This window comes from Prinia subflava, chromosome 21 (genome assembly GCF_021018805.1).
Source record: "Prinia subflava isolate CZ2003 ecotype Zambia chromosome 21, Cam_Psub_1.2, whole genome shotgun sequence".
Lineage (NCBI taxonomy): Eukaryota > Metazoa > Chordata > Aves > Passeriformes > Cisticolidae > Prinia > Prinia subflava.
This window is the reverse complement of record NC_086267.1, coordinates 352,875-377,484: the sequence shown is the minus strand read 5'-3', so window position 1 is coordinate 377,484 and position 24,610 is coordinate 352,875. Positions and strand designations below refer to the sequence as shown.

Genomic DNA, 24,610 nt, shown 5'->3' with positions numbered 1-24,610 from the left:
TGGCAGCAGGGGGAGGGTGGAGGAAGGGGAGGAGGAGGAGGCGAAGGCCGGGTGCGGGGGGATTTAAGGGCTCGCGATCCCCCCGGCCCGGCCTCCTCCCGCCGCCCAGAGGGACGTGGGTGTCGGGACCCAAGTTAGTGCGGGTACGTGTGTGCCAGCCCCCATCCCCGGTAAGGACCCCCTGGGGCCACCGCTGCCATCCCGGCGGAGGGAGGGTCTCCGGAGAGAGAGGGGTGAGGGGGCGTGCAGCGGAGGGGAGGTGCCGTGGAGATGTGGGGGCGACGGGGACAGGAGAGTGCCATGAGGGCTCGGAGGTGCCATGGGGACACGGGAGTGTGGTGGGGACGTGGGTGTGCAACAGGGACACGAGCATGTGGTGGGGACGCGGGGGTGTCAGGGGGACACGGACATGTGATGGGGACGTGGATGCGCAACAGGGACACAGGCATGCAACGGGGACACAGATGTGGAAGGGACACAAGTGTGCAACAGGAACACAGACATGCAGTAGGGATGTGGGTGTGCAACAGGGACATAGACATGCAGTGGGACCACGAGCATGTGGTGGGCACACAGACATGGGATGGGGACACGGATGTGCAGCAAAGACATGGATGTGTGCAGGAACGTGGTCATGTGGGGACAAGAGTGCATAGCAGGGGTACAGGTGTGTGATGGGGATGGGCACATGATGGGAACAGGCTGGGGATCGGGATAGGGGTGTGTGAAGGGCATATGGGGGTATATTAGGGACATGGGCATACACAGGGGACCTGGTGGGGACGCGGGTGTGTCGTGGGATTGCAGACGTGCTGTAGAGGTATGGACATAGGTTGGGAACACAGACATGACAGGGACGTGTGATACACGAGAGGTACACAAGAACATGATGGGTACATGGGCATGGAAGGGGAACACATATGTGATGGGGACATGGCCATGTCATGGGGAGCCCACTGCACCACAGGGGCTGTGCCGGCTTCCCCCAGCTCGGGTTGGTGACAGTGAGGTGACGCCTCATGGGACTGATGGCCAGGGGAGGAGGCAAGGGTGGGGGGGTGGTAAATTGGCATGTCCCCAGGAGGTCACATCGGTGACTGTGCAGGGAGAGGACGTTTCTTTCAGTCCTCGCTTGGCTGACCCCGGGGCAAAGGTCTCAGTGGGGAAACTGAGGCACGAGCGGGTGCCACCCACCCCGCAGTTCTCTTCTGGCAGCACCCGCTCAGCGCCGCAGAATGAAGACTCTCTTCATCCTCCTCCTCACCCAGCTCTGCTCGGCATCGCTGGTCCCGGGTACGTGAGGTTTGGAGGGGCAGCACCCCAAAAGTGGGTGCTGTTGGGTGCTATGAGCCTGGTTCCCCTGCAGAGAGGGAGAAGGACCCGGAGTACTGGCGGCGGCAGGCACAGGAGACCCTGCAGAACGCGCTGCGGCTCCAGCGCCTCAACCAGAATGTGGCCAAGAACCTCATCCTCTTCCTGGGGGACGGTGAGATGGGAGGGGAGCACCCACCCCAGGCGGGGGCAGCAGGGCTGGGGAGTATGAGGGGGTGATGAAGTGGGTGCAGTAAAGTCGGTGCTGTGATAAACTGGGGCTTCGACTTCGACACATTGGATGTTGTGGGAAAATAGGTGCCATGGTGAGTTGTGTTCTGGGATAAACCGGGTGCTGGAATAAACTGGGTGCTGGGGTAAACTGGGTTTGCAAAAAGATCTATGCTGGGGTAAACTGGGTGCTGCAATGAACTGGATTTGCAAAAAAATAGGTGCTATGGTAAATTGAGTTTACAATAAACTGGGTGCTGGATTAACTGGATTTGTGAAAAATTTTGGTTGCTGCAATCAGTTTTGTTTGCATTAAATTGGGTGCTGGAGTAAACTGGGTGCTGGTATGAACTGGATTTAGTGTAAGTTGAGTGCTGTGATAAATTTGGTTTGCAATGAAATTGGGTGCTGGGGCAAACTGGGTTGCAATGAATTGGGTGCTGGCATAAACTGCGTGCTGCAATGCACTGGGATTGCAAACCGGGTGCAGGGATAAACTGGATTGGCAAAGAATTGAGTGCTTGGATGAATTGGTTTTGCCATAATTTGAGTACTTGTGGGACTGCAATAAAGTGGGTGCTGGGATAAATTTGGTTTGCAAAAAAATCGAGTGCTGGGATAAACCGTGTGCTGGAATGAATTGGATTTGCAAAAGGTTGGGTGTTGCAATAAACTGGGTTCTGTGATAAACTGGCTTTGCAATGAAAAGTGGCTGCTGGGATAAACTGGGAGCTGGATAAACTGGCTGCACAATTAGCCGGGCTTGCAAAAAAGTTGGTTGCTACGATAAATTGAGCGATGGGATAAACGGGATGATGGGCTAAAGTAGGTCCGCAGTAACTGAGATGAGCAGGGTTTGTAAGGAGCGGGCTGTGCTGCCCGGTGCCGCCGGGCTGTCCATGCGCGGCTGACGGTGTCCCGCAGGAATGGGCGTCTCCACGGTCACGGCCGCCCGCATCCTCAAAGGGCAGCTGCAGCACGGGAAGGGCGAGGAGAGCCTGCTGGAGATGGATAAGTTCCCCTTCGTGGCCCTGGCCAAGGTGAGCCCCCCGGGGCGCCCACGGGGACACGACACCCCACTGCAAGGCCACGGGCGGGCGGCATCGACCGAGCCGAAATTAGGTCAGGGGCGGGCAAAGGGAGCTGGCTCCGGTGCCCACTAGCCGTGCCAGGGGCCGGCCGTGGGAACGGGGAGGGGGGGCAGGAGGAGCCCGCCGGCAGCAGGACGCCCCTGCTTTTCCTGGGGTCATTTTGCTGAACAAAACATTTTAAAATAATAATTCAATTTGGAGTCAGCAGCCACCTCCGTTCACCCCGTGGGGATGCCTGTGGCAGTGGCTTCTATCTCCCTGCCAAAAGATGGACAAAAGAAAAAAGGCTAAAAGCAGCAAAATGCAGTGAGGGGCAGATGTGCCACCACGGTGGAGGGAGAGGGGGTAAAATGGGGGCAAGGGGCAAAAGAGAGGGGACACAGGTGGGATGGGGGTGCAGCCAAACAGCATTCCCAGAGTGGGAATGATGGTGCTGTCAGTGATACTGGTGGTGGTGGAGACAATGATTGTGGTGGTAACTATGGTGGTTTATCTATCTCCCACCTTCCAGACCTATAACACCAATGCCCAGGTGCCTGACAGCGCAGGCACAGCCACCGCCTACCTCTGCGGTGTCAAAGCCAATGAGGGGACGCTGGGGGTCAGCGCCGGTGTCACCCGGGACCGCTGCAACACCACCAAGGGCCAGGAGGTGACCTCCATCCTCCGCTGGGCCAAGGAGGCAGGTGAGGGACTGAGGGGCTCCTGGGCAGGAGGGGTGTTTTGGGTGTGTTCTCACCATTGTCCCCTGAATTGGTGGTGCAGGCAAGGCTGTGGGCATCGTCACCACCACGCGCGTGACCCACGCCACACCCAGCGCTGCCTATGCCCACTCTGCCAACCGCGACTGGTACTCGGATGGAGAGATGCCCCCGGATGCCCTGGAGGGTGGCTGCAAGGACATTGCCCGGCAGCTGGTGGAGAACATCCCTGAGATCGAGGTGGGGATGAGGACACCAGGAATGTGCCCTAGAGTCAGTGGGCATGGGACCAGGACACCCTGGGGTGGGGATTGGAGCCACCCAAGGGTGGGGACAGGGCCATAGATAGATATGTGTGACCAAGACCACCAGTGGTTGAAGAGCCAGGAGTCCCTGGAGATGTTGGGCTGGAACCACCAGTGGCTGGAAGAGCCAGGACTCCCAGGAGATGTGAAACCACCAGTGGTTGAAGAGCCACAACTCCCAGGAGATGTTGGGCTGGAATCACCAAGGGTTGCAGGGTCAGGACTGTGAGTGGGTACAAGACAAGGACCACCCCTGTAAATGTGAGGCTGAGACCACCCATGAGTGCAGGACCAGGATTGTGGGTAGATATGGGGCCAGGACCACCAATGGGTGTTGAGTTGGGACCCCGAAGCAATGGTGGACTGGGATTACCCATGGATACAGAACCAGGACCACTCAATGATCAGAGTCAGAGCCCCCAGCAGATGCGGGATCAGGACCACCATGCATGGGATACCAGCACTTTCATGGGACCAGGACACTCAAACATACATCTGGGACCACAAGCACCTATAGCACCAAGCCCCAGACCCACAAATCTGTCTTAGACTCCTTCCTTCCCATACTTCCCAGACCCAAAACTCTTCCTTCCCCCCCCCCCCCGCCCCAGTTCTGCTCCTTTCTGTGGATTTATGCAGAAAATCATCACTGTAAATAAATCTTATTCTGTCCTTCAAAATAGCCCCAAAGCAAAACATCCCAGCCTGTTATTTAGCTCTTTAATAGCCTCTTTTGCTGGTTTTTCCCCTTTAATATAATTTTAACTCTGTCCCAGGCTGGAAATAATTATATAGTGGGGAAAAGACTTTTTTTCCCTTTTTTTTTTTTGTTAATAATTTTGGAGTTGGTGTTTTGCAGCTTTATAATTCACCTTCTACGCGGCGAAAGGGGGAAAAAATACAAAAAAACCATAAAATCTCTGCTAGGTTATAAATAACAGAGGCTAAATAAATCAGGCTCCAAAGCAAACAGGGAGAGCCGCGGGATGGGGCTCCATCCCAGCGGGTTCATGTGGGGATCCCGATGTGGAGCATCCTTCCCACAGATAGGGAAAAAAAATATTCAAAAAGCCAAATCCCTGCTGGAAATGGTTATTTTTGTCCTGGGTTTTAATTAATAGGAAGAGATTCAGGGTTATTTTCAGCGAGGTGAAATTCCTTGGGTGTTTTTGCCCACAACTCCAGGGCTTTCCTGGACATCCCGCTCTGCCCCTTTGGGGTCTTCCCCCATTAAACCCCAGCTGGATGGGGAAATCTAAAATAATTAAAAATTATTTAAAACTACATTTCCTCCCCTCTTCTGCAGGTGATCCTGGGTGGAGGGCGGAAATACATGTACCCCAAAAATGTCAGTGATATGGAATATCCCCACGAGGAGAAGCATCGGGGCACCCGCCTGGACGGCAGGAACCTCGTCCAGGCATGGCAGGAGGCCAAGCCCCGTGGCAAGGTGACAGGGACTCTCTGGGGGTCACAGCACACATCACCCCATTGTAACCCTACAGAGCCATTCCTGGGGCATGCAATATTTTGGGAAGCATCTGCAGGGATGGCAAAGGCAATGGAGAGGTGACAATGCTTGTCCCCTGTCCCCAGGTTGCTGAGTATGTGTGGCACCGGCGCGGGCTGCTGGCACTCAACCTCAGCCGTGTCGACTTCCTACTGGGTGAGTCCCTGCACCCAAGGGTGCCCTGGCATCAGCTGGGTGCTTTAGGGGAACCCTTGTCCTGTCCTGGGATGCTGGAGTAGCTGCAGTGGCCAGTTATCCTCCCAAGGATAACTTGGCTGTTGCCTCCAAGGGATGGTGGTACCCTGTCCTGGACATGCTGGTAGCCCCCAAAGATGGTTCTATTCCCTTGGAGATGCTGGTACCCCACACCAAGACAATCCTGTTACCTCTCTGGGGATGCTGGTACCCCAAAGAGATGCTGTTACACCCCCCAAGGGTGGTGCTACTGCTGCCCCCAGCAATGCTGGTATTTCCCAAAGAGGCTGCAATTTCCCTGGAAATGCTGGTGGCCCACCCTGGGGATGCTGGTGTGCTCTCAAGGATGTGCTGCCCACCAAGGACAATGTTACACCCCCAAGGATGCTGTTACTCCCACCCTGGGCCACATCTCCCTCCTAGGGATGCAGTTCTTTTGTCAGCAGTGAAATTCCCATCCTATCTGGAATGTGGAATCCAGCCCAGCAGGAGGAAGGAAGGGCTGGGATTATCTCCCGGCTTCTATCTAATCTTCCTGGATGTGTGATGGTGTGTGAAACATTTGAGTCAGCACCAGGAGCAGGATTTGGACCCATCTTTTTCTTTTGATGGGAAAAGGATGTCCCCAGCAGTGTCCCTGTCCCCAGGTCTTTTCGAGCCAGGAGACATGATGTATGAGCTGGACAGGAACAACGAGACAGATCCGTCCCTCAGTGAGATGGTGTCCGTGGCCATCAAGATGCTCAAGAAAAATCCCCGAGGGTTCTTCCTCCTGGTTGAAGGTAGGAGGTTCATGGGGGTGCAAAAATGAGGGATAAAAGGGGGCAAAGAGGATGCAAAAAGGTGGAGAATTGGATAAAGGGGAGGTACAAAAAGTGGGGACTGGAAGGTGCAAAAGGATGATAAAGGGGGTGATGGAAGAACAAAAATGGGGATTAAAGGTGATGGTGTGAAAGGGAAGATAATGGGGAGATGGGAGTGCAAAACAAGGATATGACAGGGAGGAATGATAAGGGGGTGATGGGGGATGCACAAATGACAGATAAAGGAATATGAGGAATGTACAAAAAGGGGTAATGGGCAATGAAGGTGCAAAAAGGGTGGGATAGAAGGGGTGAAAGTCGAGTGCTAAACCAGAAAAAGGGTAGGGGGAATAAAGGAGGAATAAGAGGGCAGATGGGGATGCAAAAAGGAGGATGTGGGATGTAAAAAGGGGGGATAAATAGGGTAATGAGGGTACACAGGAAAGGAATAAAGAGGGGCACAAGGCTGGGAAGAGGAGGGCAACGCCAGGTGGTGCCGGCTTTCGCAGGTGGCCGCATCGACCATGGGCACCACGAAGGGAAGGCCAAGCAGGCACTGCATGAGGCAGTGGAGCTGGACAGGGCCATCGGGCTGGCCACACGCCTCACATCCACCCAGGACACACTCAGTGTCGTCACCGCCGACCACTCGCACGTCTTCACCTTCGGTGGCTACACCCCCCGTGGGAACCCCATCTTTGGTGAGCCCTGCCTGGCCACAGCGCCGGGGATAGCTTGGGGACACCCTGGGGACAGCTTGGAGGGATTCCATCCTGGTGACTGTGCCACACTGCCAGGTCTGGCCCCGATGCAGAGCGATGTGGACCGCAAACCCTTCACCTCCATCCTCTATGGCAATGGCCCTGGCTATAAAATCGTGGCAGGCGAGCGAGAAAACGTCTCTGCCGTGGATTTCGGTGAGTATGTTTTGGGCCAAAACCCCTTCAAATCATCCCAGCTTGGCTAAAATGAGCTGGGCTCTTAAACGATTCTCACTTTTGCTGTTTTCCCCCAGCACACGCCGACTACCAGGCGCAGTCGGCCGTGCCGCTGCGGCAGGAGACCCATGGCGGTGAGGACGTGGCCGTGTTCGCCCGTGGGCCCATGGCCCACCTGCTGCATGGGGTCCACGAGCAGAACTACATCCCCCACGCCATGGCTTACGCTGCCTGCATCGGCTCCAACCGAGGCCACTGCAACACCGCTGCCCGCCCTGCCACGCCCCTGCTCCTGCCCTTCCTCGGCCTCCTCCTCCTCCTCTGCTAAAGTGCCTCTTGCAAATCACCAAGGGGGATTTATTTTTAATTCATCTCCCCTTTTTATTTTTTTGTGGACAGCAGCGCCCGGGAAAGAGGAGAGAGAGAACAGAGAGACTCAGCGGAGCTAAAGCAGCCGCCGGCGGTTTGGTGCTGGGAGCTGCCTCTGTAAATACATGGTTCCTTCCCTATAATTAGCAGCGTTCCCTGGCCTATCCCAAACCCACCGCAGGATTTGGGATGGCAGCCGGAGCCTTGGCGGATAAAACCCCCTCTTTGAGCAAAACGCGATGGGGCCGGGTCCCAAAATGCCTCTGCGGTCCCTTGGCTGAGGACTGACCCTAGTGCCCAGCTCGTCACATGTGTGGGGAGCCAGAGATCACATGAAGATGGGAAAAAAAATTAACTCATCCGGTTAATTTGTCCCTAAACTTGGGTTTTGTTGTCTCCTCAGTGATTTATTTTGTTTTAAAATTCTTCAGGTTAAAGCAATTTTCTGCCCCAGGAGGGATTTGGGAGGGGTTGGGGCTGGGATTGTGGGAGAGGGGGTAAAGGTAAAGGCAGCAAAGCAGCATGTAAAGGGCGGGACGCCTTGGGACATACTCCCTTCATTAGGGTGAGGTAATTAGGGGGGTAATTAGCAGGTGGGGTTGCAGGGGGAAAGGGCTTGTGCAGCTGGAAGGGCACTGGGAGCCTGAGGGTTGGGCAGGGAGAATGACCCTGGGTGTGCAAAGGGTGCTGGAGCAGGCAAATGTCTCTGTGCTTGTGCCAGTGTCACTGTGCAAGTGGGTACAGTGCCTTGAACATGCAAATGTCACTGTGCCAGTGTCACTGTGCATTTGCAGACACTGCCTGAGCTGAGCAAAAAGTGCCTTGACTGTGCAAATGTCACTGTGCAGGTGCAGGTGTCACTGAGATGTCATGGTGTGTAGTGCCTTGCATGTGCAAGTGTCACTGTGCTGGTGCAAATGGCTCAGTGCACATGCAGATGTCACTGTGCTTAAATTCCCCTCTCCATGTACAAAAGCCACTGTGCACGTGTGACTGTCACTGAGTCACCGTGCACATCCACACAGTGAAAATGTACAGTGCAAACACATGCAAAAGTCACTGTGCTGGTGCAAATTCCTCCTGGCACATGCAGAAGTCCCTGTGCACACATGAAAGCCTCACGGTGCCCAATGAGTTCCTGTGCTTGTGCAAATGGCTGGGAAAACACTGCCCTGCCTCCCCCAAATCCCCCAGGTCCCTCCAAAACCCCCCTAAACACCCTCCCCTGTTTTTTTATTCCTTCACTAGTTTCATAATTAAAAATCCAGTTCCTCATTAAACAGAAGCAGAATCTTCCAGAGCAGGTGCAGGCAGTGACCCTGGCAGGGCTGGATTTGGGGGGCTCTGACCCCCCTTTCCCTGTGCCCTTTGCCTCCCCCTCACCCCGGCATTGCTGGATCCCGACCGAGGCCCGGCTGCTGGCACTTCCCAGAACTCGGGCAGCCCCAAGCTATGTTTAACCACTCCCGGGGTGCCATGTGGTTTTTGGGGGTTCGGGGAGGGGGGTGGGAACCACTTTCCCTTGGCTGGAGGGTTGGCAGGATGCCGGTGGCCACTGGGGCTGTGGCCAAATGCCGCTCCTGACGCCGGGCTGACCAGCAGGGCCAAAAGAGCCACTTTTTGGGGGGGGTGTAAGGGCATGGCCTGCCATATTTTGGGGTACACACAGCACCCCAAAAATAGGGACCATCAAGGAAAGGCTTTGCTTGGCCTGGCTGCTGTGAAACCCCAACATTTGGTTAAATGACCCCCTAAAATGAGTGTTTTCACAGCCCCCACTGATGTTTGGGGTTTTGGGGACCCCCTAGATATTGGAGACCCCCCCCCACTGTAGCGATAAATAAACCTTTATTTTATACAGGACTCACAGAAAACACAAACACAGTTAGGGAGGGTGTGAAAAAATATTCCTCCCCCTCCCCCCAGTTCCCCCAGTTCCAGCCTCCGGCCCATTTTTTCCCTTAAAATAAAGGAGGGGGAGGGAGAGCTCCACTTTGGGGTTACCCTGGATTTGAGTCCCCTCTTTTTTTTCGGGGAGGGGATGATGCTGGGGTTGGACCCACTCTTCATTTTGGGGTCATGGCAGAGGGGAGGCCCCTTTGTGGTGCATCACCCCCTCACCCAAGAGGTTTTTGGGGTGACAGATTGTCTGGAGGGGGGCACATCCCAATTTTTTGGGGGGAGTCCCCCCAAATCCTGCACCGGGGACGATGGCTTCAGCTCCTGGCATGGGGGTGGCACACAGAGGGGGCGAAGCAGTGACACCCCCACGGGTGGGGGGGGTGACTATGAGCCCTGTGGGAGGAACATCAGTGGGGGCACCCCAGTGTGGGCACCCCCATACCGCACTGGTGGAGTGGTAGGAAGAGCCTCACCGGATTATGGAGGGGCTGCTCCAGCTGGATTTTGATCTCAGGGCAGGGGGAGTCAGGCGGGTGATGGCCTGGGGGGAAAGGGGGGGGTCATAAGCACCCCGTGGGGTCCCCTAGCCCCGTGGTGTCCCGACCCGGGGGTGCTGGGCTACCTGGGGAGGTCCCGAGGGGATCATCCGGCCAAGGGGTGTCAGTGAAGGTGTCGCGGTGGCTCCCCGAGGGCGAGCGGCTCTCCTGAGGGGGCGAGGGGGTGTCAGAGGGGCGTTGCCCAGCCCAGACTGCCCCCCTGGATCCCCGCCCGGACCCCGCCCGGACTCCCGTACCCGTCCCGCCTCGCCGGGCTCCTCCGCGGCGCTGCCGAAGCTGCTGGCGCTGGAGGAGGAGCGGGAGAGATCCGGCGGCTCCGGCTTCTCGGCCCTGCCAGGGACAGTCCCCAAGGCCACAACAGGCTGGCGCCGCGCCTCATGGCCACCACCGTGGCCCGCTGCGATGCTGTGCTGGCCCTGGGACACCCTGTCCCCACACCACCCCGTCTAGGACACTGGATCCTCATGTCACCCTATCCTTGGCATGTGCCTGTCGCCACCCTATCCCATCCCATCCCTGGGAGGTCCCAGCCCCATGCAATCCTGTCCCCATGCCATGTGTCCCTCTGCCACCCAGCTTGATGCCAACCTGCATCCGAGCTACCCAAGTGCCACCCCACAGCCCCCTGCCACCTTGTCCCTGGGACATACAGACCCTGTCCCACTCAGCCTCTGGGTCAGTCTGTCCCTGTGACATCGTCCCTCTGGTGTCTCGTCCCCACGCCAACCATCCTGGTGCCACCTTGTCCTGGTGTCATCCCATGCCTATGCCACCCCACCCCGAGGTCACCATCGTCCATTGCATTCCTTTGCTGTCCCATCCCTCCCAGTCCCTGTGTCATCTTCACACTGCCCTGTCCCAGTATCCTCCAGTCTCCGTGTCACCCTGATGTCACCCTGTCCCCATGTCACCTTGTCTTGGAGTGACCCCATACTGGTACCACCCTGTCCCCTTGCCACACCATCCCAGTGCCTTCCGGTCCCCATGTACTCCCACTCCAGTGCCACCCCATTCCAGTGTCCTCCTGTTCCCCTATCCCCGATCCTGGTGCCAGCTGCGGGACCTGTCGGGCTTCCGGCGGCTCTCGGGGGAGCTGTGTGTGGAGCTGGAGCCGTCGGCGGCTGCTGGACCGTCCCTGCGGGGAGGCGACGGCGGTGAGGTGACAGTGGAAGGGGACAGCGGGAGGGGACAGCGGGAGGGGACAGCGGGAGGGGACAGCGGCGGTGTCGGTACCGGCGCTCACCTGCCGGCCGGCGCCTCCTGGATGCTCTCGATGCCGATGGCGCTGGAGCGGCGGGAGCCGAGGGGGCCGGGCCGCCTCCGCGACGGGCTCTTCCCGGGCACCAGCAGCGCCTGCGGGTCGCCGTTAACCGGGGAGACACCGGGGACCGGGGGGACACCGTGGGGGGACAGGGAGGTACCCACCTCTTCCAAAGAGCCCAGCCCGATGGCGCTGCCGCGGCGTCCCCGGCGGCTCCCGGGCACCAGCAGCGACTGGGGGCGACAGCGCGTCACCAACCGGGGACCAGGGGGAGGGGGAACCGGGCACGGCGGGGGGTGGAAACCGGGCACGGGGACAAGGCGGAGCCAAAGGCAGGGTGGGAGGGGCCTTGTTAAGGGGCGGGGCCTAACTCGCGAGGCGCGGCTCTCGACTTAGGCGGAGTTTAAGAGGGCGTGGCTTCCCGGGGTGTGGTCTGTCGGGAAAGGGGCGGGGCTTGTGGACACGGGGGCGTCCCGGTCCATGAGGGGGCGTGGCCTGGGCTGGGCGCGGCCTCAGCCACGCGCCCGCAGATCCGCGCGCGCAGGGGGCGGGGCTCAGGCCCGGGGGCGGGGTCATGGCAAAAGGGCGGGCTCAATGGCGGGGGCGTGTCCTGGGCGGGGACTCACGGGCGGGCCCGGCCAGGGGGGCTCGGCCCCGCAGGCCTCAGGGCGGGGCTGTGCCCGGCAGCGCTGCGTGCGGGGTGAGGGGGATGCGGGACCGCCGCGCCCCACCTTGAAGGATTCGAAGAAGCCCGGGGCGGCTCCGCCGTTGTCGGGGCGCTCGTCGTCGGGGCCGAGCCCCAGCATGGCCTGGCTGCGCGCCTGCAGCTCCTCGTGCAGCGTCTCCAGCAGTGCCGCCCGCGTCCGCTCCTGCGCACCAGCCCCGCACCGCTGCGCCCACGCAAGACCACCCAGCCCCGCACCCAGCCCCGCACGCAGCCCCGCAAGGCCGCGGCGTGCGAGACACCCACCCCCTCACCGCACAGCCGCCACCCCCGCAGGACCAGCCCCCGCCCTGGTGCACCCACGGGAGCCCACCCCACACCACACGGCTGCACCCACGCGAGACAACCACCCCGCCCCAGCGCTGCCACCCCACCTGAGAGCGCCCCACGATTCCCCCTACCCGGCCACCACCCACCTGCCCAGAGGGCGACCCAGCCCCTGCCCACCCACCCGCAGCCCCCCACGGGGTGTACGGGTCCCACAGTGGGCACGGCGCACACGGCACCCACATCCACAGCCTCGTGTTGTGCCCCACGGCTTGCCCAGCCCCCCTGGGTGCCCCCCAGCACCCCATGGCCACCCCACACCCCCTGTGCCTGCACCTCCAGCTTGGCGAACTTCTCGGCCCGGTAACAGGCATACTCGGCATTGATGAGCTTCGTCAGCAGGAACTCCTGGAACTCGGGGCCCTGCGGGGTGGGGGTGGCCCTGGGTGGGTGTGTGGGCGGGTGGGTGTCTCCAGGGACTCCCCAGTAGCACCCATGGGCGCTCACCTTCCTGAAGATGGCGGGGTCAGGCAGCGGCGGGCCAAAGAAGGGCACGTCGTCACGGGCAGTGACAGAGACCTGTGGGGGGGTGGGGAGTGATGGGGCACCCTGCGGGCCTCCATTGGGATGGGGACACTGAGGCACAGGAGGATACCTTATAGAGGGTGCCCTGGCCACCTCCCTGCTCCAGCTGTACCACCACGAAGGCGTGGAGGAAGTTGGAGGCGATCATGTCAGGGACGAACGGTGTATTCTCATCCTGGAAGACGATGGCCACGATGTCATTGCCGATGTGACGCTTCCGCTGCAGCTGTGGGAACAGGTGGGATGGGGGGACATAGGGGATGGAGGGAGCACACAACAGGACATGAGGGATAGAGGGGGGTCATTCCAGGAGCATCAAAAGGAATGAAAGCCCCTGTGCCCCACAGATGCACTCCAGCACCCACAGGTGCTCCACCAGTCCCCTGTGTCCCACAGTTCCCCTCTGGCACCAATGGGTGCCTTACCAGCACTCTGCATACCAAAGATGTTTCCCCACACCCATGAGTGTTCTGCCATATCCTGAGTCCCACAGATGCCCACCACCACCCATGGGTGACCCAGGAGTCCCTTGCATTCCGCAGGACAACTCCAACAGCCCTTCCACCCCACAGAAGTGCCCCAGGACCACCTCCAACCCCCTTCTCTCAAGCACCCAAGTGTCACCCCCTGTACCCCCTCCTTTCACCCCCCCAGTACCAATGGGTGCCCCAGGAGCCCCTGCCCACCACAGACAGCCCCCAGCACCCATGGGTGCCCACCTGCTGGGCATCACCCTCCGTGTAGGGCAGTTTGGTGGAAACGTGGAACATGATCTCCTTGTCACGAAAGTGGCAATAGACCGACTCACTGCCTGTCTGTCCATGGGTCACATCCAGCCCCCCTCGGAACCTGCATGGGTGGGTGGGTGAGACAGGCACCCTCACCCTGTGGATCCTTCCCCCGCATCCCTTCACGCACCCCTTGAAGTCCCGCAGCTGCACCCGCTGACCCAGGACGTCGAGGAATTCGGCAAAGGCTGGGCTCTCCTCCGTGGTGCCGAAAAGCTCCTCCTCGGAGGTCTGCAGTGGGGTGGGGATGGGTGCCAGCACCCACCCAGGGACTCCCCCCACCCTAAACCCCACCCACCCCACCCCATACCTGCCCCAGTTTTTGGTAGATGACCCCAAATTTGAAGTGGTTGCTGAGCACGTGCTCATCAAAGGCGAGGATGAGGCGGGATGCCTGCAGAGTGGGGAGGGGTCAGAAGCTGGGGAGGGGCACCCATGGGTGCCCATGTGCTGCTTCCCTGCACCCTGTTCACCTTAGGATAGAGCACAGGGTAGAAGCGATCCACATTGACGTCCTCGCACACCAGCTGTGGGAAGAAGGGGTGTTGCCATGGGGGCCTGGGGCTGGGGGACACCCATGGGTGCTGCTGGGAGATGGGGTTGCACCCACCTTGGCCATCTGCACCACGTTGGGGAACTCAGCCAGGCAGGAGATGGGCACCACATCATGCAGGGTGCGGGAACGGGTGCTGCAGAGCAAGAAGGGGGTCAGGGAGTCCCCCCACCCCCAGGTAGCTCCCATGGGTGCCTCCCACACCCCACTCACCGCAGCAGCAGGTGGAGGTGCTCCTGCTCATCATACTTGAGGGAGAAGACAAGGTGTCCCAGTGCTGGATCCAGGGAGTAGTAGTTGAAGTGCTCCTGTGGGAAGGAACCGAGCAGCCGTGGCCAAAGGCTCATGCTGGGGGCACTCGTGCCATGGGACACCCAGACCCATGAGCACCCACATCCATTGGGACACTCATGTCCGTGAGATATCCACACCCATAAACACCTGTCCCCATGGAGCAACTGTGTCCATGAGCACCTTTACCCACAGGTACCACCTATGGGGCACCCACCTACACTGAGGGAGCCACACACCCCTTGGGGCATCCAAGTCGTATGGACACACAAGCTTAAAGAGCCCCCATGTCCATGCAAACCGATGGAGAAGCCATGTCCATGGGCACTCACGCCAGGGGCTCTCCTGCCCATGGTGACCCAACACCCACCTCCTTGACCACCCATCCCATGGAGCACCCATGTCCACAAGCAGCCACATACCAAAGCACCTGTGTTTATGAAGCCTTTGCAGCCTTCCATTCCCATGGAGAACCCACCCCAAGCACTCTTGTGATGGGACAACCTAGTCCGGGGGTACCGACATCCATGAGCACCCATGTCTATGGCCCACAGGGCTCCCATATCCATGGATACACACGCCCACATCCATGAGCATCTGTGACCATGAGCACCCTTGCCATGAGATTCCCATAGCCATGGACACCGCATCCACATCCACGAACACCCAAGCTTACGTGGTCTCCATGCTCCTGCCCATCCATACCTATGGGCTATCCCCCCCACCCCAGACCCCGCACCTGCAGCACCCCAGGGCCTCACCTTGCCCAGGAAGTGCTTGCGGTAGATCTTGGCCATGTGGTTGCCCTCCAGCTTTGCCCGGGTGCCGGGTACCGGGGTGGGGGGCGAGTCAGGGGCCCCGCTTAGCTGGTGGTTGGTGCCTTCAATCCAGTAACCCCCGAACTGCGGCAGGAGGATGAGGGGGAACGGCCCCTCCCGGCCCAGCACCTGTGCCCACAGCCACAGTAGGTGCTTTGGGCACCCACCCACCAACTCACCCACTGGCCCTCACACCCCTCTCTGGAGAGGGGTGGGTGCTCTACCTCATGCACACTGGGGTAGGGGATGTAGTCCTCCTCCGTCTGCAAGACAAGGGGGTTGTTGGTCACACTGGCACCCATGGGTGATGGGATGGGTGATGCCCATGGTGGCAGGTGCTGGTGCCCATGGTGCCCAGGGTGCTGGTTGTGTACCCCCCACCCCAACACCACCTACCTTGAGTGGTGGGGGGATGGCATGGCGCTGCTGGGCCATCCTGCTGCCCTGGGGAGAGAAGGGCTGTGGGTGCCTGTCTCCCCGCCTTGGGGCGAGCATCGTTGGCTGGAGGCTTCCATGGGTGCTTACCTCGAGGTTGGGAGGTGCTGCTGGCTGGAGACGCGTCTAGGTGGTGTGAGGAGGTCCAGGGGGCCCCATGGCGCTTCCTGGGGGAGATGAGGGCTCCCCCACAACCCCCCTCCGGGATGCCCGGCCAGCAGCGTTACCCCTGAAGCCAGCTGATGGCAGCGAGCCCAGTGCCACCCTGGCGGTGCCAGGGGCCAGCGGGGCGAGAGCGGCAGGGCGGGGTCACTCCATGGGGGCTGGTGAGACCCCCCAAACTCATCGCATCCCCACCCCCCGCCCCGAAGGGCGCCCTCTGCCGGCGGGAGGCGGCGGCGCGGGGCAGCACCACGGACAGCGCCGGGACCCCGCAAAAGTGTCACCGACCCCGTGAAGTGTCACCGTGTCCATGCCCGTGTCACCCACTCCGTGAGATGTGATCATGCCCACGCCAGTGTCACCAACCCCGCGCCAGTGCCACCTTCCCTATGAAAGTGTCACTGACCCCGAGCCAGTGCCACCAACCCCGTGAAACTGTCACTGACGCTGCACAAGCAAGACTGTTTCGTGCCAGTGCCACCGACCCCATGGCCAGGGTCTCTTCCCGTGCAAGAATTATCATTCTCGTGCCAGTGTCACCGGCCCCACGCCAGTGTCACCAGCTCCGTGCAAATGCCGCTCTCCCCGTGGCAATGTGAACATTTTCATGCAAATGCCACTGTCCCCATGCAAATGGCACTGTCCCCATCAAACACACCCCTGGTGCCAATGTGACCCGGCCCTGTACAAACACAATGACGTGCAAGTGCGTCCCTGGTGCAAAAGGGACCCTCGTGCAAATGTCACTGTCCCTGTGCAAACACGACACTGGTGCAAATGAGCCCCGTCCCTGTGCAAAGACAATCCCAGTGCAAGTGTGACCCATCCCTGTGCAAACACGGCGCTGGTGCAAACACAACCGCAGCCAAGCACAGCCCTGGTGCAGGTGTGACCCGTCCCCGTGCAAGTACGACGCCGGTGTACCCGTGCCAATGCGACATTGCCACCCGTCCCCATGCAAACACGACCCTTCCCCGTGCACCCCCTGGGCCACAGCGTGACCCCGCCAGGCTGGGGGCGACCCTGAGGGGGCTCACCCACTGCTCCCTGCACCCCCCAGCATCCAAGGTGGGGGGGGATGTCACGGGAGGTGGTGGGGGGAGCACCGGGGAGGGGGAGGCGGGGGGGGGATGTTCTAAATGTGGGGGCCAGACTAGGGGGGCGGGGAGGGGGAGGTTGGGCTTGGGAGTGAGACTGGGGAGACTGGAACAGAGGGAGCAGATGATGAAGGGCAGAAGAGGGGGGCAAGTTTTGGGGTATCCGGGAGGGGGACAGCTTTGGTGGGGGGCAAGTTGTAGGGTGTAATTAGGGAGGAGACGTTTGCGGGGCGACCGGTTGGGAGGCCAATGGGGGACATCCGTCCCTCCCCAACCCGGGTCTCTTCCCCCAGGCCCGGAGCATTTCCCCCCCGTCCTCTCCCCCGGTACCGGCAGCGGTGAAGGTCACGGGCGGACGGACCCCCCGGTGCTGCGGCAGGGATGAGGAGACATCCCTAGAGGAGGATCTCCGGAGGGACCGGGGTGCCCGGTCCCCGCAGGGCGGCACTTACCGGGGGCGGCGGGGCCGGGCGGTCCCGGAGTGGGGCCGGTACCGAGCGGAGCCGAGCGGGGCCCCGGCGCTCGCTGCCACCGCGCAGCGTCACGTGCAGCGGGGCGGGGCGGCCCCTCCGGGGGCGGTGGGACCGGGCACCGGTACCGGGAACTGGGCACCGCACCAGGGAACGGCCACGGGCACCGGGAGCACACCACCGGCCACGGGCACCGGGAAAGGAGATCCGGAACTGGGTATCCCCCCCTCCATTCCTGATGTCACCCGCCTGGACAGCCTGGGTGTCCCCTCCCTCCCCAGCACCCAGGTCCCCGTAGAGCGGAGGACCCCCTCAACCGTCTCTCTGTTCCCCCGGGATCCATCTCCATCCCTCCACGCGCGGTTGGTACCCGGGTACCGCTCTGCCCATCACCCACATCTCCCCCCAGATTCGGCTCACAGGGTTCCCCCCACGTCCCCCATTCCCCTCTTCTCACCCCTGGCTCCCGGCAGACCCGTCCATCCATAACCCCCGTCCCTGGTGCCCAAACCCTTCTCCATCCTTGATACCCCAGGAGCCCCCTCATCTGTAATTCCCCATTCCTGATACCCAAAGTACCCCCAGACTAAACCCCCCCTCCTCTCTCACCCCCAGGGTGGCCCTCACTCATACGTGGGACCCCCACTCACAACCCCCCATGCCCACACCCCCAGCACCCACCCATTCCTACCCCTTCCCATCTCTAGTGTCCATCCGCAGTACCCAGGCCCGCCCCCTCCCCTCCCTGGCACCCGGGCCCCCCCATCCCCCAAGGCATCTCTCCTCCCCCCACCTGTTTGCCTCCCCCAGGGGCTCAGGGGGACACCCTGGCTCGGAGGACCCCAAGGAGGGGCTGGCACTGGCACCCGGAAGGGGCACGGACCCCCCCAGGGACACACCAGGTGGGGACAGGGGTGGATGTGACAGGTCCAGGGCTCAGTAAAACCTATTCCCTCCCTGTGCACAGGAGGGGGGATTCCTGCTACCACCCCACCCAGCAGTGCCCACATTCCTTTCTGGACAGCTCCAAGTGGGATTTATGGGATAATCACCTCCACCTTGCTCCAACACCCTTGGCCCATGTATCTGCACTGTAACGAGGCTGCCACAGCTCCAATGACAACTTTAATCCGATAATATTTGCAAATAACAGACAAAACAGGAACGGGGCCTTGGCTCACACCTTGTACCTGCATCCTCCACAGGATCCGGCGCTGCCGGAACTGCCATAGCCCTGGAACACCCCACAGGATTCCTTCCCACAATAGTGAAAGCTCAAGGAAGAGACTTTTTTTATATAACATAAAAAAAAATTAACAGCAACTTGAAAAGATGGAATTTCCAAGGAATATGTACACAAGTGAGTGCTTCAGGTTGGGAAGAAAAGCCTCCTGTGGCTTTGGCATGGAATTTGCCATGTCTATACCTTGGGAAAGAATCCACGGGTTCAAACTGCCCCAAAAAATCACTTTTTAGGAAATTTAGAGCCCCTCAAATGCTGCTGCTTCACCCCCAAACCCAGCAGGGACAAGTGAGGAAGGCGCTGGGCAAAGAGCAGCTAGAATTCTTTGCTTAAAATATTGGAAATAAAACATTGGAAATCAAAACTAGTGGGGTTTTGGGGATGGAATTTGTGGCTCCCACCTTCTTCTTGCACCCCAAATTCCTGCAAACTTTGAAAAAATAAAACTGATGCGATCTGGGCATTGTATTTTTCTGTGGAAACAAACGAAAAGGTTGGAAAGGAACAGGATCTCTAATAACGAGATCCCTCGGCAGTGCCCAGTGTGGATCAGTCTGGAAGTGGGATACTATTTCCTGCTAATATTAATGGAGAGAAAACTTTACTGGGAGATCAAAAAAAAAAAAATTAAAAATTAGTGCATTGCTGAAAAATGAGGAGTAAGAAAACCTCTTCCCATGGGAAACACAGCACCCACCCCCACCCCTCGCCAGCTCCGACTGCCCTGAGAAGGAACACTCCCAGCAGCGCCAGACTGGAGGAAAATGTTCTCCAGAGTCATTAAAATACCCCAAATTTCTAAAAATACCCACAGTTCCCAGAGCCCAGGTTGTTACTGGATTGTCCAAGGTGTGGAAGTGAGGGCGGAAGGATGTGGAGAGGGGGCAGCTCCCAGCCCCTGGGAGGGTCTGGAAGGCAGATCCCAGCTTCCATTTTGGGTTAAGTAAATGAAGTTTTGTTGTCTGAAAGCGCTAGACATTCCTCACGAAGTCACACTTCCTGTACTTTCATGCTTGACTGAAAGTGTAAGAGTGGATCAAAGACAGGATTATCCTAAAGAGTTACTGAAGAACGATCAGGATGGGCTGGATCTACTGGATCACAGCCCCTCTGTGGCCAGGCCAGGGGACACAGAGGGCCACCCCTCATCCCAAACACACCAACTGCTGCTCAACTTCCCAACCTTCCTGTACTTTATTAAATAAACCTGGGAACGTTGTCCTGAAGCAGGATGTCCTTCAGTGCAATCTGCTTTGACATAAGGCATTTGTTTTGTTTTTTGGGGAGCAGACATATCACGATGGATTTTTGCCTTCTGGAAGAGTCAAAAAGTACTGTATCCACCTGTTTTTATTCTTTTAATGCCCTACCATGTGACAAATCCTCTTCCCATCTGATCGCTCCTCTTGGAAAACCATCAGTGGCCAAGTAAACCAGTCCCTGGGAAGGAAAGACACCACCAGGAGATGAGGAGGGAAACGAATGGGGGTGGGATTCATGTGAGGAGATACAAAGGGGACAAATCATGTGGACTCACCTTTAAATCCCTCTTCAGGCATACAAACTGGGATGGAAAGGGAAGGAAGGCATTAGAAGTCACTCTGAGGATGCCATAGTTGGTGACAAGGAAGTGTCATAATCCCCATTTTCCACTTTCCCAACCCAAATCCTTGGCCACCAACCCAAGGATCCCTTCCCCACCTCTCTCACCTTGCATAACATCGTCCATGGCCGCGTAATCCGCGATGGGCTCATCAGCCTGGAAAGGACATTGGGCAGGGAATTAACAAGTTCAGGGATCCAGGGGATCATGGTTCTGCTTAGGAGAGGAGCAGGGAATGGGTCTCCTGCCCAAACACTGGGAACTCGATGGGAGGACTCACTCCCTGATTTAGTGATGTTTTAGGTTGGTACCCTAAAACAGCAGCCAAATCAGCTACAAAGCACTCTTGGAAATAAAAAAAAAAAGGGGGGGGGCGGTTTCTCCTCCAAAACAAAGACAAAAAGGATTTACCTTCTCCAAAACAAATAAAATTACGGATATTCCTCCTCCAAAACAAAAACAATTAAGATTTTACTCCCCTAACCCAAAAAAATTTAAGGCTTTTCCTCCTCCAAAATGAAACAAAAGGATATTCCTTTTCCTAAACAAAAAAATTTAAGATTTTCCTCCTCCAGAGCAAAAAACCAAAACAAAAAAACCCTCAAGCACCTACGGATATTCCTCCTCTGAAACAAAATAAGGATTTTCTTCTCCAAAACAAAAAACAATGATTTTCCTCCCCTACGACAAAAATAAATTGAGAATTTTCCTTCCCTAAAATGAAAACATTAAAGATTCTTCTCCTCTGAGCAGCTCCAGGAGGAGCTCGTTCCAGTTGCGCCCATTTGCACATACAGCCCCACACGCTCCTCTTGGCTCCCACCGATCCCACGGCATTCCCAAATCCCGCCCCGCTGGTACCTTGAGCAGGATGACGGACTCGGGGATGACTCCGAGGCTGCCCAGTGTGGCTGTGTCGTCGCTCAGGATCTTCCCGTCCAGGGACAGGTTCTGGTCGAAGGGGGCCACGGAGAAGGCATGCATGATCTGGGGGCACACGGACACCTCATCCCAGGAACTGCGGCACCTTCCGCCCCAGCACCCACCCCCACCTCCGGGGGGGTCACACCCTTCCTCTGCGCCTCCACACTCCTCATTCTGTGTTTTCTTCCTTGTTCCTGGCAGGAGAGCTGGCCTCACCTGGATTTTCAGCTCTTTCAGGGTCTGGTTGGCTGACACAAGCAGCGCTTTCTCCCCCCGGACCTTCCGGTGCCGTGTGCTTCTCCTGATTCCCTGCTTTTGGTAAGTGATGTAGCTCTGGTGGGAGAGCTTCTGGCGTTTCGTGCCACCGTTGGCCTGGAGACGAGGCAAAACACAAGGAGATCGAGTTGTTTAGGGATAAACACAACCTTCCCAGATCCCAGAGAGTGTTTTGGGCAAATTGGTCAAGCGAGGCAAGGCAGGAAGCGATGCAAAACCTTTGGAAAGCCAATTGAAGCATGCAAGTGGGGAGATAACCAAAGGATTTGCCTTCAAACCTCAGTTCCTAGTCCTAATGCCAGCGTGGGGCAAATTTCCACATGCACATGAATCCCTATCCATATTTAATCTCTCCAAACCCAGCACTGGTGTGGTTTGACCATTCAAATGACAATTTAAGACACTTTTCTGCTGCCAGTGACATGCAGAGGAGGAGGGTGGTAATCCCCTCACGCTGACTCAAGAGGATGATACAAAAATCAAGGAACCTGATGGGATTTTTCATCTCTACCTGGTTAAAATCAGGATCTTGCTCCCCCTCTGGCTTGTTTTCCTCCCTTTCCTCTTCAGCTTCCGAGCTGCTCACGTTCAGCTCTGGAGCCGCGTCCTTCATTACCTGGAGTCATAAAAATCATTCTCCATAACCAGCAGCATCCAGGTGGCCTGTCCCATCATGGCAAATGGCTCCCAGAGACCTCTGACTGCCACCTCCATCCAGGGAGCCCAGGAATAACCCCGGGAGCTGCTCTGTGAGCTCCTCCACCCTCCCCAGCTGTGTGGAACCTCAGTGGGATTCAGCTCGGGAATCCTCCTCTGTGGAATTGCAGGTGCTTCCTGCCCTCCTCTCCAGGCAAAGGGAAAGTCCCCGGAGGCCTGGACTGATTCCTTTCCCATCAGCTGGTTGATATAAGTGTATTACAAAAGCCTCAACATGGAGAAAGTATTTTCCGTGAATTAAGACATTTATCTGTCCCTGAAGCAGCCTGGCAGGGACATGCAGCACCACTACTTATGGGGCTGGAGGTTGTAAGTAAATGAAATCTAAATAATTTACATAAATACAAAAATAAAAAGATTGCTCAGGCCAGTGAAAGTCACTCCAGGCATAGATTTGCTTGGATGTGAATTCCCAGCTACACTGTGGCTGGAACTGGGCTTTGCAGGAGCCAGGAGACCTGGATGCCAAGAGCTCTCTTCTCCATCAATGTATTTACAATTAATGATGCAATCCCAGCTCCCAAACATTCCCCAGAGCCCTCTGAATTCCAGCAGTACCACTCTACAATGATTTTATCTTAATGAGGCTTCCCTCTGCAGCACCATGCACCCCAAGGAAGAAGCAGGTGGTGCAGAGGAGGGAGGAAAAGGGGTGAGGGGCTGGGAAACACTCCCTGATTTTGCAAAGCCCAGCAGGAAGGGCACAGTGGCTCCCAGTGCTGCTGACAGTGATCCTGGCCAGCATTCTTGCTGCTTCCCATCCTGCCAAGACTGCCGTGTTACTGGGAGATCTTGTGGGCACGTTCTCGCCCCCTCTCTCCAGCTCCAGCTGCTCCACAAAGAATAGCTCCCTGTTATTTTGCCAGCCCCACGTGTGAGCACAGTCCTGTCCAGTGCCAGAAAAACACAACACCCAACCCTCTTGTGCACCACAGCCAAGAGGGATTCAGGCTGCGGATTCAGGCTGAAAGCCCATGGCTGATGGCTCCAGACGGTGCTGCGTGATCCACATCTCACAACCAAGGCAGGAACCTATCCAGCCTCCAGCTCCCTGTGGTTCCCCAGGCTCCAGCGCCTCCCTGGGATTGGCTGGGAGGTGGAAATCAAGGGAAGGCCAAAAAAACCCACCCCACACTCCAAAGGTCAAGAGATTGTCTTCATCTGAGCTTGCCCACCCCTTGGCTCCTTCCTTAAGAGCCTTAGGGAGGGGGTTTACTAGAACCATCATGGGGTACTTGGAGAAGCAGTTCTAGAGCTGATCCCGACACTTAAGATCAGTAAAAACAAAATTCACAGCTTCAGGGGATCCTGAGAACCATCTCCAAGTTCACTGTCTCACCAGCATCGAGGGGAAGAGCTCGTTTCTATCCAGGAATAAAAATGTCACTTGAGCAAGAAGAAAGGAAATAACGAATATTGGAGGGGGAGGAGGGCAGGTACAGCCTGGGAACACAGCTAAGAGAAAAAACAACTGGGAGCATCCCTGAAAAGAGAAAGGATTTGGCAAAAGGAAGCCTTGAGGAGATGGAATTTTCAGAGCCAGAATGTCCCAATTTGCTAGTTTCGCTAAAGCTGCCCGAAGCTGCAGAGCAGGGGATTTCTGCCCTCACCGACACCATGGACTAGCAGGATCCCCACCAGTCCTGGGGACACGGGACCTGTGACAGCCCCCTCAGGGCATTCCTGGTGTGCCTGGAGCCAGGCTGAGCACAGATGAGGGAGAGTCCCTACCTTTTTATTATCCACCACCTTGTGGATGTAGACGGTGGCCTGGGTGTACTCACGAAGGTCCCGCTGCTGCTGGCACAGGAGCCCTTCCCGGCATTCAGGGCACAGTTCTGGGAAAACACCAAGGGAAAAAGCATTTAATTGCTTCAGATCCTCAGAGGCCCCAGTGCAGGGCCTCTCACTGCTAGCCGAGTGAATCACATCAAATCCCAGAGTGGTTTGGGTTGGAAGAGACCTTTAGGATCTCATTCCTCTCCCTGCCATGGGCCGGGACACCTTCACTATCCCAGGTTGCTCCAGGCCCTGGACACTTCCAAGGATGAGGCAGCCACAGCTTCTCTGGGCACCCTGTGCCAGGGCCTTACCATTCTCACAGCCAAGAATTTCTCTGCAATACCCCATCTCTCCCTGCCCTCTGGCAGTGGGAAGCCATTCTTGTTGTCCCGTTCCCTCCAGGCCCTTGTCCCAAGCCCCTCTTCTGGTGCCACTTCACACACTGGAAGGGGCTCTAAGTTCTCCCTGGAGCCGTCTCTTCTCCAGGCTCAACAGCCCCGTTCTCCCAGCCCGGCTCTAGAGCAGAGGGGCACCAGCCCTGGAGGATCTCCATGGGCTCCTCAGGACTCACTCCAGTGACTCCATATCCTTCCTGTGCTTAAGACTCCAAAGCAGGACATAGCGTTGCAGGGGGCAATCTGCTAAGCCCTGTGTTCCCCACTGACCCCCTCAGACTGGAATTTTTGTCCCCAGGGAGCCAT

The 24,610-nt window shown here is 57.9% G+C and overlaps 3 protein-coding genes across 7 annotated transcripts in view; 1 reads left to right on the top strand and 2 right to left on the bottom strand.

The window, feature by feature from the left end:
- The first annotated feature begins 38 nt into the window (after positions 1–38).
- ALPL (alkaline phosphatase, biomineralization associated) lies at positions 39–7,928 on the top strand. Of its 2 annotated transcripts, none has more exons than XM_063417151.1 (12): positions 39–170; positions 1,202–1,293; positions 1,367–1,486; positions 2,467–2,582; positions 3,145–3,319; positions 3,399–3,574; positions 4,946–5,089; positions 5,236–5,305; positions 5,992–6,126; positions 6,657–6,848; positions 6,945–7,064; positions 7,163–7,928. In XM_063417151.1, exons 2-12 carry the CDS (start codon positions 1,236–1,238, stop codon positions 7,411–7,413), a joined length of 1,557 nt encoding a protein of 518 aa, XP_063273221.1. In that variant the 5' UTR covers positions 39–170; positions 1,202–1,235; the 3' UTR covers positions 7,414–7,928. The 2 variants fall into 2 exon arrangements, with proteins under 2 accessions (XP_063273221.1, XP_063273222.1); XM_063417152.1 differs by having other exon boundaries at positions 40–143.
- A 1,370-nt stretch (positions 7,929–9,298) lies between these two features.
- Positions 9,299–17,518, bottom strand: RAP1GAP (RAP1 GTPase activating protein). 3 transcript variants are annotated; one of them, XM_063417298.1, is made up of 21 exons: positions 17,347–17,518; positions 15,726–15,900; positions 15,597–15,644; positions 15,425–15,463; positions 15,144–15,329; positions 14,305–14,399; positions 14,149–14,227; positions 14,012–14,065; positions 13,849–13,932; positions 13,669–13,769; positions 13,470–13,599; positions 12,821–12,976; positions 12,673–12,744; positions 12,502–12,588; positions 11,906–12,043; positions 11,157–11,407; positions 10,977–11,048; positions 10,150–10,243; positions 9,979–10,060; positions 9,830–9,897; positions 9,299–9,749 (listed from the first exon to the last, which is right to left on the bottom strand). In XM_063417298.1, exons 3-21 carry the CDS (start codon positions 15,633–15,635, stop codon positions 9,741–9,743), a joined length of 1,836 nt encoding a protein of 611 aa, XP_063273368.1. In that variant the 5' UTR covers positions 15,636–15,644; positions 15,726–15,900; positions 17,347–17,518; the 3' UTR covers positions 9,299–9,740. The 3 variants fall into 3 exon arrangements, with proteins under 3 accessions (XP_063273368.1, XP_063273369.1, XP_063273371.1); XM_063417299.1 differs by having other exon boundaries at positions 15,726–15,874; XM_063417301.1 differs by lacking the exon at positions 17,347–17,518 and having other exon boundaries at positions 9,304–9,749; positions 11,157–11,266; positions 11,339–11,407; positions 15,726–16,802.
- A 952-nt stretch (positions 17,519–18,470) lies between these two features.
- The window catches only part of USP48 (ubiquitin specific peptidase 48), a 30,334-nt gene continuing 24,194 nt past the window's right edge, over positions 18,471–24,610 (bottom strand). Inside the window, exons 21-27 of one of the 2 annotated variants that reach the window (XM_063417028.1) lie at positions 23,859–23,965; positions 21,922–22,026; positions 21,351–21,506; positions 21,072–21,197; positions 20,318–20,366; positions 20,145–20,171; positions 18,471–20,047 (exon numbers count right to left, since the gene is read on the bottom strand). In XM_063417028.1, the coding sequence (XP_063273098.1) occupies positions 20,025–20,047; positions 20,145–20,171; positions 20,318–20,366; positions 21,072–21,197; positions 21,351–21,506; positions 21,922–22,026; positions 23,859–23,965 (593 nt within the window). In that variant the 3' untranslated portion in view covers positions 18,471–20,024. The remainder of the gene's footprint in view (positions 20,048–20,144; positions 20,172–20,317; positions 20,367–21,071; positions 21,198–21,350; positions 21,507–21,921; positions 22,027–23,858; positions 23,966–24,610) is intronic. The other variant, XM_063417029.1, reaches the window with a different exon arrangement.

Excerpts from the sequence above, each read along its gene's own strand:
- ALPL (XM_063417151.1), top strand. The coding sequence starts at position 1,236 with ATGAAGACTCTCTTCATCCTCCTCCTCACCCAGCTCTGCTCGGCATCG. Across the intron at positions 1,294-1,366 it reads CTCGGCATCGCTGGTCCCGG|AGAGGGAGAAGGACCCGGAG; the intron begins GTACGTGAGGTT and ends GTTCCCCTGCAG. Across the intron at positions 5,306-5,991 it reads CCGTGTCGACTTCCTACTGG|GTCTTTTCGAGCCAGGAGAC; the intron begins GTGAGTCCCTGC and ends CCCTGTCCCCAG.
- RAP1GAP (XM_063417298.1), bottom strand. The coding sequence starts at position 15,635 with ATGGCCCAGCAGCGCCATGCCATCCCCCCACCACTCAAG. Across the intron at positions 14,228-14,304 it reads CACCTCCACCTGCTGCTGCG|CACCCGTTCCCGCACCCTGC; the intron begins GTGAGTGGGGTG and ends CTTGCTCTGCAG. Across the intron at positions 12,589-12,672 it reads ACCCCGCCATCTTCAGGAAG|GGCCCCGAGTTCCAGGAGTT; the intron begins GTGAGCGCCCAT and ends CCCACCCCGCAG.